We start from the raw sequence: 13,185 nt of genomic DNA on the forward strand, positions 1-13,185 counted from the left end.
AGTTTAAGCACAATGGTTGTGGTGGAGTAGCAGCGGTGCAGGAACTGAAGGTGTGTCCCTCACTACCACATGTAGTGCAGAACAACTTGTCTTTTACTGGACATGCTTTGGTGGTATGATGGTAAGAATAACAGTTCCAGCAGTGTTGGATGTACTGATATCTCTCTGCTTCGATGTAGGTTGGACTGATGAAGTAGTAGTAAACAACAAGACCTTCAGTCAGAGCAGTGGCAGCCATGTTAACGTCGGTGAAGGTGACCTTGAGCATGGACGATGCATTCGGGATTTTTGTGATGCTGTCAACAGTAGCCCAAGTATTTTGCGTCTTGATGGATGTCTTGAGTTCAGCAGGTGATTGAGACGTCAGAATCTTGTCCAGTTTTTTGAGGAATACTGATTTCCTGGCCTTGAGGGCAGGAGATGACATAACAGTAAACCCTTGAGCGGTAAGTGTAGTGGTGGCATCTGTAGCGAGTAGCTTCTCTGCTTCAGCATCATCGTGACACACAACAATGAATGCTTCTTTCAGAGACAAAATGGTGTTGAATTTAACTTGAAGTGTTCCTTGAACAACAGTTGCAAGAGCAATCTTCGTTGAAACATCAACGGTATCACTTGTTGGCTTGATCTTGACACGATTTGCGTAGCTCATCGTGCATGAAGATGAAGACGACGCTGGTAAAGGTTCCCCTCCCCAACGGGGATCGTAGGGAGACAGAGTAGGGAAGACTTCACCCAGCTACAAGAGTGCAGAGGCCAACTGTCTGCCAGGGGGCAGGCAGCCAGCTACGCACCAAGTCCTGGAGCAGGATGAAGAGTTCCTCTTCTCTTGCCTATACTAGTTGCTGAGTGTCGAGGTCTGATCCTCCCAACCGGGAGCAGGTACATCTTGCCAGTGCAGAAGCCAGTCGAAGAGTCCCTCCTCCTCTCTGTGAGAATTGCCAAGCTCCATTATCAGTCAGCCACATTCTGTTGGACTGCCCACTTTATCAACGAGCACGCAGAATTTACCTCTGTCGTTGTCTTCACTCCGCTGCTCTCTCTTTACCTTCCCTTCTCGCTGATGGACCCACCTTTCATCCGGACTCTCTCATTGACTTTTTGACAACAACTGACTTACTTCACAAATTCTGATACCTTCAGCCCTTTCTACTTCAATCTCTTGCTACCCACTATCCCCTGCCCCTCTGTTTTCTGTAACCTACTGATCATCCCTCCTCCCATCCAATACCCTCGCTTCCTTCCCTACCCTGCAGCGTTGTATAGCCCTTGTGGCTTAGCGCTTCTTTTTGATTATAATAATAATAATCAAGGGAAAGGAATGTCTCTTTAAACATGGCGAAGGGCATGTGATCTGAGGAATTGGATCGAATACAATTATCCCACATCTCTATTTAGCCTTTGAGGATATTTCTCTTTCAAGACTGCAAAAATAATTTCAACATATTAAGTGCTACAGTCTGGTAGCTAGTAAAAACAATTTCCTACTTAAGGCAATACATATTTTGCTATCAAATATTTTAATACAGGTTATATATAAGTTACATATATAGAAGTAGGTAGGTAGACAGCAACCGCCCAGGGAGGTACTACCGTCCTGCCAAGTGAGTGTAAAACGAAAGCCTGTAATTGTTTTACATGATGGTAGGATTGCTGGTGTCTTTTGTGTCTCATAAATATGCAAGATTACAGGTAAGTCTTGCTACTTCTACTTAGGTCACACTACACATACATGTACAAGCATATATATACACACCCCTCTGGGTTTTCTTCTATTTTCTTTCCTCTTATCTCCATGGGGAAGTGGAACAGAATTCTTCCTCTGTAAGCCATGCGTGTCGTAAGAGGCTAGTAACCCTTTCTCCTGTATATATTACTAAATTTAAAAGGAGAAACTTCAGTTTTTTCTTTTGGGCCACCCCACCTCAGTGGGATACGGCTGGTACGTTGAAAGAAGAAGAAGAACATATATAGAATAGGTCAACCTCTAACTTGTCTACCTTAGGGGGGGGGGGGGAAAATCACTTGTTACCAGATAAACTTTTACAATATTTATTTCTTCATAGCACTGATACATTATAGTATACAAATAAGTTGTCTTGCAATTTTTACCCAAAATGTATAAATCTGGAATCCTTGAAAAATCTGTCCTAAAATATTTTTCTATATAAACACATCATCATACATGTTATTACAATGAAATAGGGTGTCAGTAAAGCTGACATGTTTTGAGAAAATTATAAACAATTTAAATGTATCAATGTTTTTCTTTATGATACTATATTAAATTTTTAAGACCAAGTGCTAGATGTGGAAACCTTGTGGCCTCTTAAAATAAAAAAAACTGCCAAAGCGTGTTTGAGCAATTAATTTTTCTCTTTGGGACAACTGGATGACACTTTATGCAGTGAAAAGGTTAAGAATATTTGTCTTGCCTTATATTAACATTGTGAATCAAAAATAAACAACTAAAGGGATGTAAAATCCTCGACATTTAATTAACTGAATAGTATTTGTAAAGCATGCAATATATGCTACAGTATATAAACATTTGGTACCTAATTATATAACTAAAAAAGGAAAACATTAAAAAGTGAAAAGTTATTTTATGTAAAATATGAACAAGAACTTACTCTGCTCACTAATTTTCTAAGGTCTATAATTCAATATGTACAATTATTTAAGTAAAAATGTACTCTGGTCGAGTAAATACTTAAGATATAAAAATATAAATGCTATATCAAATTTTACACTGTACAGTAGAACCCCCACATCCACGGATTCAGTATCCGTGGTTTCAGTTATCTATGGTTTACTGTGGCTCAAAAATAACCCTTAATTATGCCCCCCAAAATTAATGATGCTGGCAATTCTTCAAAACCAAAGATGTGAAATACTTCCCATCAGTGAAAGTGCTAATTCTAGACTTTGTATATGAAAAATTACTTATCCATGGTAGGTATTTCTGGGGGAGAAAACTACTATATTTGCCGAAGCAAAATTAAACAGAAAGCTACATTTAACATTTTCAATGCACAATCAAGGCAACAGTGAATAGATTACTTGATGTTAAAGCATTAATTTTAACTACAAAACTTACATGGTAGTAAATATGATTGCAATTAAAGCACTGTTAGAAGTTTGAGGCAGGAACAGTTAATTGGTGGTGATGGCCATGGAAATTATAGGTAGAGGGTCAGATAATATCCTGTGTGAGACTAAAGGCTGGTTCACCGCCATTCATCCACTAATGCAGCCGCAAGTGTGGTCAGCAGGGCACCCGATGTTACGAAGACAGGAGAGGACCCATTGAGGCATCCGCACTAAATAAAAGAGGACATATGAACATGCTAACAAAACAGATCAAATATTTTCATTACAATGCATATTAACACATTCATCATTTAAAAAGATATACACAAAGGGAAATACTTTATCCCCATTGTATAGATCCTAATCATGACTCTCATCAAGCTTTCATATTATTAGCTGCCAAGAATAAATGACTATTAAGATTAAATTTAGGTCACTAAGTTAAAACCATAGAAAGTACATTGTGCATATAGAAGCATCCTGTTACTTCATCACTAGCAAAGACTGCTCTCTCATGTACCACTAATTTAATATTAAAAATAGCCACTTAACCTGTTTAGTATGGTACTCAAAATTATACACACTTTAGAATACTGGATACAGTTGTAATATGAGAGTATTCTCCATGACTGATGTACACAACTAGAGTATTAAAATATTAATGAAGTTTTATTCTCTATTGTATGCACCAATGTTAAATGGATAATGAAATAAAATTGCCTTTATATTTTGAAGGGATAATTATTTGATCCCAATAGGAAATGAAATCAAGGTAGCTTATCAACAAAGTTGTAAATGCCTTTTAACCCCTTAGCACAAGAGTAGAATCATACTAAGAGAAAGTAGCTAAATGCAGCATGGTGGCCATTGTGAGGACTTGTATGAGGCTTTACTTGGAGGTGCCATTGTCAGCTGCATCATTCATGGGTATGCTGATGGTCTTGTGGGCCTCATGCTCATCCTCTTCTGCCTCCACCAACCAGTAGGTCTCGTCCTCGTACAGTTCGTCTGTCTTAAGCGTTGCGAAGGGTCGCAGCCTTAGAATCAGGCCTGCAAGGGAAGTTGCATCAGTACTACAATTTTCCATCTAGAATACCCTCGCTCCTTCCTGCCCTGCAGCACTGTATAGCCCCTTGTGGTTTAGCTCTTCTTTATGTTTATAATAATAATAATTCCATTTAGTTGGGAACTACTAGGTCATTATGAAAACAAAAATCTAGAAATTACTTGCAGTGTGAAGAGAACTTCAAAAATTTCATTGTAACAGTCCCTCACTGTACCCCCTGGCATACAGGAAAGAAATCAACATAATTTACACGGAAAATACTGGAGCTGATTTTCCTATGATGGAGTGCCTATGCTTTTGAAGGGCTCTCGATTCAAAGAATTGGAGCTACTGTCACCCTTCCTTGGATCAAACCTGCTACCTTGCATTCCCCAGGTGCTAGATGACCCTTATGGGCTTAGCACTTATCCTATGATGGAGGTTTCACATCTACAGTTGGAATAGAAATTTACATAAACAGGAAGGAAAGCAGATTGTGTAAACTACTACAAATTAAAAAAAAATATAATATGAGAACTTAGGGAGTAGTGTGCTTAAAGGCTTTTCAATATTTATAAGATACAAGAGATTTACCAGCAGACCCTGCAGCGCTGTATAGCCCTTGTGGCTTAGCGCTTCTTTTTGATTATAATAATAATACCAGCAGACCCATGGCCTTGATAGGAAACAAGTGACTGCAAACTTCATAATCAGCTAGGCTGTGGTACTTTTGCCAGACAGCTTTAAACAAAAGCCAGATCAACCAGGTCATCAACAGAGGGCACACTGTATGTGTCTTTGTTATAATAATAGTTTACTTTTATAGCCAATTTTCAGCAGCAGTACCTAAATTAACATGTACCTTCAGTCACTTTATCATTTAGTTGCCTTTGCTTTGTGTTTATGATTTACTATAATGACCTCAGGCTATAATTATTGCTGAATGATCAACCTGTGTGTATCAAACTATTTGCATTTCATCTCATGTGCAGCATTCCCAAACGAGATGTTCATTTGGTGAATCAAAGAGTAAGTCTTTTATTCAACAATGTTTTGCTGGCAACAAGGCTGTCAAGTACTTAATGAAGGCATTGCAAAGCATTAAATAACAGGCCTGCTGTGTGTGCCCAATTCACCATTCACTACCTATCCAGATTGATTTTATGGAATCCATTCAGGAATTCTATAAATTTATTTCCACTATAGAGATGAGCTCTATAAAGTAAAATAGAGAAGAGACTTTGGGACAAAGTCAAAAATTCCTGACCTGTAACAATTCCTCCAACAATTGAGACACCCATGGTGATTACAAGAGCGAGAATCTGATTGATGGCTTGTGCAGTAGCAGAGATCCCTGATCCACCTTCCAAGTCAGGTAGCAAGACCCTTAACTGATCCAGCTGTGCTGTGCCGTGAGGAGGGGCTCGGGCAGGAAAGATCTCATATAAGCTGACGAAAGAGGCAAATATCAGTGAAGTCGACAGTGTATGAATTGAAGTACAGTACTCTAGGTACATCCTTTATCTATTTAACCTCATAATAACTGTACTCCTGACATGATTAAGATTCCACTGGAAACAATTCACAGCATTTTTTTTTTTTTTAGAAGTTAGGGTAATTGCCCAGTTGTCAAAATTGGACTATCTTAAAGTATACTTTGTGTTCATTACTATAATACAAATTTAAAGAAAATTATAGATACACTGTATATAATTATAAATATAACTGATTTGTCACCAACATATCTACTTGCCTAAAAAATTAGAACTTTAACAGATGATACCACAGGTACAGTATATGGCAGGTTGAACTCAAGTCTTACTGTGAGAGAATTTACTGGTGTACAGTTTTGACTGAAATACTGCATACCTCAAGTAAGGTGATCAAACTGATAATTTATCATGTATTCTCACTGTCTTATGTAATGTATAATTTGTAAACTAGGCTCCTAAATACAAATTGTAAATTACAACATTCAAATTACAAACTACAGGTATTACATTACCATCATTCATTTTCCTATCAAATGTTTTAATACAAAATTTATATGGATTAAAATAACTGTTCGGAGTTAATGCTATGTCTTATATAATTTTTTTAATACCATCTCTTACAGAGGTAGGGTTACCCAAAAAAGAAGAAACACTCACTATCACTGTCTTGCCAATGGCATGCCAACATCACAGTTCAGATGCCAATCCAAATCACAATATCCCCACCCATTCTTCAGATTGCAGACACTGTACTTCCCACATTTAGGAATCAAGTTTGGCTAACCAGTTTTCCTGAACCCCTTCATAAATGCTTCCCTGCTTACACTAACAGCAGAGTCTACACTCACTCCTAACATGCTTTCACATGCCTGTTGGTTGTCCAAGCCACTTACACAACTCTTTTACCCATTCCAACCTTTCTTAGGACGACCCTTACCCTTTCCTCAACTGCAGATTTATACACCCTCCGAGTCATTCTAGTTTGCTCTATCCTCTTAAATGTCCAAGCCACCTTAATAACCCCTTTTCAGCTCTCTGGATAATACTTTTACTAACCCCACGCCACCTCCTAATCTCCAAACTACGAATTCTCTGCGCAACATTCACACTGCTACTTTCATAAAGTATGGTATAAAAACAAGTTTGCCTAACCTTGGGCCATAGTTTGCCTCTGATGCCATGGCTGCTACAATACAGCCAATGATGCCAGCCAGGATGCCAGGCATCCCATGCAGGTTATTCACTCCACAGGTGTCGTGGATCCTCAGGCGGGAGGCCAGGAAAGGCTGCAGGAAAGAGTGGAGTTAACCGACTGTTCTTGGGTGAATAAAGAGCCTAGCATGAATTAATTACACATCAGACTTTTTAGTATGTTACTGTATATCCCATTGCTGATGACCAGTCTTTCATCGTTAATTGATGATTACCATTATGCATGTTTTAGACATGTTTGCTATCACTAATATCCATTTGCCTTTGTTTTCTTGTTTACTGAATTGATTTCTACAAGCTTGAAATAGTTTTAATAATAAATAAAAGGCCATATTTCTTATCAATCCCTTAGTATTAACAACTTCATAAAATAAAACAGTACATATGATAAGCGTAAATTATGGAAATAGCTCAGTGCAAGATTAACATAAAATATTGAACAAGAAAATGGGGAAAAGGAAGGAGGGGGGGCAAATGCTGCAAATACTTACGGTGAGGTAAACATAGCCGAGGACAGATAGAGTGCCAGCTATAATGCCAATAAGGAGGGCACCCCAAGGTTGTATCATTAGGTCAGCTGCTGTCCCTACTGCCACACCTCCAGCCAATGTACTGTTCTGGATGTGAACCTACACAAGATGCAGTGAATGTTACTCAAGTTATAACAAGTAAAATTACATCTTTTCACTGATACTGTAGTATCAATTACTCTACACAGATTTTAGTCACTGCTGCAATTTAGTGAAGTACCCCAGCTCCTAATATTTTTATTTTGTAACACGTCGGCTGTCTCCCACCGAGGCATGGTGACCCAAAAAAGAAACACTTTCACCATCATACACACAATCACTGTCTTTGCAGAGGCACCCAGATATGACAGTTCAGATGTTACTCCACTGCAATACATCTCTTGAGGGAGTTTTTAGGAATCAGAAAAAAAAAATTCCATGCCTTTCCAATCTTCTTTAAGGAAACATTAAATGATAAGAATTAAATGAATCCTGAAAATTTTTATAAAAGGTCTTCCACAGGTACTCCACCAAAACAATGAAAGCTGAAGATGCAAGGCAATATAAAATAAGTGACAGTCAGAGGCATACAAGCTGCATTGAGATGTAGGATCAACGATAGAAGCATATAAACTACACAGGGGGTAGTATCAATGGTAGAAGCATACAAGCTACACAGTAGGATCAATGAGGTGCATGTTCTCTATTCTCAAACAAGAGAATAATAGTCTTATGACAATTCCCTCTACAGCATCCACAAGCATTTAAATATGTAATTTGATTTTTTCATAAGTCCTAATCAATATCAATTCACATGTACTGTAGTATGAAAAGTTAAGCTATTTTAGATCCAAAGGCACTTCCTTTTAACTGCAAAATAAGCTTTTCTATACCTATTCAGTTACATTTTGTGTGAAACTAGTTATTCCTACCATATCAAACTTCTTGTCCTTATGGATGATTGATGAGATGGCAAAGGCTGTGAAGCAGCAGGCAATGAGAGAGACATAGGTGTTGACAATGCCTCTGTGCTGGTCATCTCCAACAGCAGCTCCCGCATTGAAGGACGGCCAGTACAACCACAGAAACAGTGTGCCTGATCAAAGATGTGAGCTTTAATTTTATATACTGCTTAGTATAAACAAATATATGGATAACTGCCAAAAGTCACTTTTCCATTAGCTGTAAATATTTAATGAAACCTCTCACATTACTTAATGTCAATCAAACATCAATGAGAGTAAGTTTATTTTGGTACAGGTCCACATAAGTACAATTATCATGCAAAGTAACATGTGTAAATTACCTAGTAATACATATATATATATGTACACATACATAACCCTGAAAAACCCTAATTTTTAAAGGGGTGGACCAGTAAGCCAGCGGAAGGCCTCGGTCAGATGACCAAAAGCTCCACTGGTGGGTCCTGATTCCTGACGAACATTACCCAACCTAGTAATATACTGTACATATTTTTTTTTTTGACAAACAGGTCATATCCCACCAAGGCAGAGTGACCTAAAAAGAAAAAATTTGGTAATTTATACAAGAGAAGGGGTTATTAGCTCCTTGATTCACTGTATATATGACTACACTTTTATATATGTACTTTTTCCATCTCGCATTCACCAGTTCACTCCCAGTCTTTCCAGTTGCAAAAACATCACTAGTCAATGACAACCAAGCTGCAACATCTCTCACCCATCTCAGACTTTCACTTACATCAACCCCTAAATATGACTCCCAGTCCCATACTTATGAGTTCTGAATCTACACACATTTTGAAAATCTCAAGATTAGGAAGGAATGATTTTAAGAACACTGACCTGGTAGCTTACTCTCTGGTCATGAACATAACAGCAAATACAGTTAATAATCCTACTAAACTGTCAATGTTAAAAATTACTGAGAAGTTGAGTTACTTAGCCATTTTAACTTTTAAGAGTTACCGTATTTCATGGCTAATAAGACGCAGTTTATAAGACTTTTTTTTCGTTTCAGTGACTCAGCATCGGAAGTAACTGGGAGAGCTGCAGCCCACACTGCAAACTTATAGCTCCCATCACTGACCTTCAGTTTATAAGATGCAGGGTGGTTTTTGGAGAAAAACATGCATCTTATAAACAAGGATCCCAATGGAAATAAGTTATCTAAGTAATTTACATCTAGCCATGCTAGGTGTTCTAGTGGTACACTCTGTAATTATTATTTTACTACATGTAAACCACACAATAACCAAATTCTGTAAACTCAGCATTGTAAGCCTTATAGAGAATAAACTTTGAATTGAATTGAATATGTATGTACTGTACCTAAATAAACTTACTAATGACAAAAGCCACAACTTAAGCATAAAATGCTGAAGCTAGAGGCAAACTTTAAATGTGCTCCATAGTCAGCTGCACGTTACAAGTCACAGAGATGAGCAGGAACACCTGCAAGCGAGTAAGTGACCATCTATAATAAACCATCATTAGCCAATTATGTCCAATAACTAATAATGAATGTGGAGTAATTAAGAGAGGCACAGCAAATCTTATTGACTTAACATGGGCATTACTTTCTACTAACCAATCCTCAGTTATTGAATTAATGAGGGTAATGTTACTAGCCAATCACTAAAATTCTATTGACAACTTTGCCGAGACATATACTAATAAATCAACTTCAACACTGTCCACTGACCGATCATAGCGAAGATGTCTGATTGGTAGCTTGAACCTTCTTTCTCTGTGGATGAATCACGTCTGTACAGCATCAGACTGAGGGCCAACCCAAAGTAAGCGCCAAAGGTGTGCACAAACATAGAGTCCCCCATATCAACAGCCTGCAACACAAGAATGATCACTGCAGCAGGCCTACTGGCCCATATTTTGTAAGTACAGTAGTTCAAAATGCAACCCCCTCTCACTCACATATTTAACACGATTCATAACTTAGATTGGTTAATCAATGGAATGATATAAGAGAGGTAATAAGTGATATAATTATTAGAAATTGAAAAATTAGTCAGACAAGTATAAAGTTATTGGATGTGGGGACACCACAAGCATCCTAAACAATTCTTTAACAAGTTTATTCAGGTACATGTGCACAAATTATACATTGTAACGTGTGTAAATTACCCAGGATAACCCCCGAAAAAAGTCAAAGTGACTTATTTCCATTGGGGGTCTTTGTAATATCTTATTATTTCAACCTTGAAAGTTAAAACATCTCAGTAACTCAAATGTGTGAAAATCAATTACAATAAAAGATGATATACTAGGAATAAATTAAACAGAGTTATTTGCATTAACATTAAAAAGAGGATTAGTTTACAATAATATACATGAATGTTAGCTATACAGGAAATCCCTCTTCCCCCCTTTCTGTAGCTTCATTCATTATGTAGATTTTGGCTCTCTTCCTGAACTGGCTCATACTATGACAGTCTTGGACATATACAGGCAGTCCATTCCACTCCTTTATTGCTGTACAATAAAAGGTGTTTGAAGCATTGGCTTAAGCTGGTAGGAGACTTGGACCTGCCTCGCATGGGCCAGTAGGCTTGCTGCAGTGTTCCTTCGTTCTTATGTTCTTAAGCCTGACCACCTACTGTGGAGACTGAAAAACTGTGTACTTCTCTTAGTACCATACTGGTTAGGTATGCAATTAAAGTTTATTCAGGTACAGGTGCACAAATACAGCTAAATACAATGTACTACATACTTATAAAATAAAAATTATTATACACATTTTTATTGTACACCTATTATATTCCTTTGTACAACCATGTGTCATGTCAAAATAAAAATTATTATTATTAAGAACACCAATTTTTGGGGTTATCCTATGAAGTCTACACAGACTGTTACATATGATTATTTATGTAAATGTATTTATGTGTACCAGTACCTGAATAAACTAACTTACATAGCAGCATATGTGTAGATTACCTAGGATAACCCAAAAAAGTCAAAGTGATTTATTTCCATTTGGGTTCTTGAGTTATTGTGCCAAAACAAAAGCATTCACACTGCTAAACTCACAAACTATAATATAGTCACTTAGCCTTAATACCATAATCTGTAATAATTTAAAGTTAAGAATTAATCTAAGTCTGCCCGAAATGCCTAGCCATGCTAGGTGTCCTAGTGGCCCCCCTCTCTAATTAGTATTTTAAAACATGTAAGCCACACAATATCCAAAATCTGTAAACCCCGCATTGTAATCCTTATAGAGAATAAACCTGATTGATTGATTATGGTTCCTAACCTTGACAAACTTGGCACCAAGATATTTTGGACACTGCTTGTGAACAATTTTATAAACGTGATTTAAGTTCAGCTGCTTTACTCAACCACAAATATATGTTAAAACTATTCTTATTCTCATTACTTGCAATCATAATTCAACTTTAAAGAACTAACTGTCTGCTTGTTTGTCCTAACTGCTCAGGCATGTTAATGGCTTTCTTTGTACTTATCATTTTATAACATGTAAATCACACATTGTATATTACGCAAAGGAATAAAATTTAATTTATTTGTAATGCCTAAATTTGTAGTTTGTATACTTTCAATGTTCTTGTGTATATGCAAATAATTCCTGTCACTGCATTCTTAAGTTAGGCTTAAGAGGAAGTAACCATCAGTTGCTGTAGGCCTATGTACGATAAGCCTAAATGGAGTTATCGCAATAATGAGATGACAACTGCGGTAGGCCTATATTTAAAAATAAATCTGAAAATGAGTTAAGCTTACAAAAAAAAAAATAGTTCTTAAATCTAGCAAAATTTTGGTAAATGTATGATCTCTAAGATACATAATTCTTAAGTGGCGTTATAGCAATTATAATGAGGTGATGACATCAGCTGAGGTAGGCCTAAAAGTAAAATTCTAATATTTGTTGTTCTAACTTATTTATGATCCAATCATTATGATTTCTACAACAGATATTCTAGAGTTAGTTCTAAAAACTGTTAGAATATCAATAATCATCTCCATTTTTGCATATCATGGGCATAAAAAAATAGTTGAGACAACTTAAATTTTTGTGGGGGACTACTAAAGACTTATTTTAGATAAAAAAATGTACCTAGGATTTGTTCATCATTTGTTAGTATCCAAAATAACAGACATTTTCAATATGGAAACAGATTTTTTGCAATTTAAAAATTACATTTTATTTTTTCATTTCTTTATTTATTGTACGATCTTGAAACTTTTTCGTCATACACTCCCAATCTACGATAAAAATTTGGATGAAATCGTATAATGGATAAAGAAAACCCCCTCTCCCCCCCCCCCAAAAAAAAATGGCAATACTCTGTATAACCATGGGTTTTCTGCATGCTAAACAAGTTTATTTAGGAACAGGTACATAAATACAATTATCATACATAGTGTAAATGTTACCCAACTCCGTACAACTGTAAAACTTATCTATTTTAACTTTTAAGGTTTACATAATAAGATACTACAAGGACCCCCACAGGAAAAGGTCACTGTTGCTATGTATGATTATTTGTGTAACTATTTGTGTACATGTACCTAAAATCTTACATATTAGGATGTCTTTCAGACACTTGTCCCTGTTCACACAGTAAAAATGGGTACCTGGGTGTTAGTAAATTGGTGTGGGTCGCATCCTGGGGACAAAATTAACCTAATTTCCCCGAAATCCTCTGCATAACAAGGGGCTTTCTATATAGTATATCACTGATGTCAGCTATGGTCTGTATACCTTGTGCAAGTACTGGTATAAATAAAGATTAATTATTATTCTTGTATCATGTGGAAATCAGTGAGCAACTCTCAGCATTACTAGACTGGGAGAGACAGCAGGG

General features: G+C 36.8%; 1 protein-coding gene across 2 annotated transcripts in view; it reads right to left on the reverse strand.

Moving 5' to 3' along the window:
* Positions 1-2,036: 2,036 nt before the first annotated feature.
* The window catches only part of Rh50 (Rhesus blood group-associated glycoprotein Rh50), a 45,257-nt gene continuing 34,108 nt past the window's right edge, over positions 2,037-13,185 (reverse strand). Inside the window, exons 5-11 of one of the 2 annotated variants that reach the window (XR_008407507.2) lie at positions 10,041-10,182; positions 8,285-8,448; positions 7,335-7,472; positions 6,784-6,917; positions 5,406-5,587; positions 3,927-4,143; positions 2,037-3,323 (exon numbers count right to left, since the gene is read on the reverse strand). Coding sequence is in view for 1 of the 2 variants with exons in the window: in XM_053780879.2 (XP_053636854.1) it covers positions 3,287-3,323; positions 3,987-4,143; positions 5,406-5,587; positions 6,784-6,917; positions 7,335-7,472; positions 8,285-8,448; positions 10,041-10,182 (954 nt within the window). In the remaining variant the exon portion in view is untranslated. The remainder of the gene's footprint in view (positions 3,324-3,926; positions 4,144-5,405; positions 5,588-6,783; positions 6,918-7,334; positions 7,473-8,284; positions 8,449-10,040; positions 10,183-13,185) is intronic. The other variant, XM_053780879.2, reaches the window with a different exon arrangement.

This window comes from Cherax quadricarinatus, chromosome 75, assembly GCF_038502225.1.
Source record: "Cherax quadricarinatus isolate ZL_2023a chromosome 75, ASM3850222v1, whole genome shotgun sequence".
Classification (NCBI taxonomy): domain Eukaryota; kingdom Metazoa; phylum Arthropoda; class Malacostraca; order Decapoda; family Parastacidae; genus Cherax; species Cherax quadricarinatus.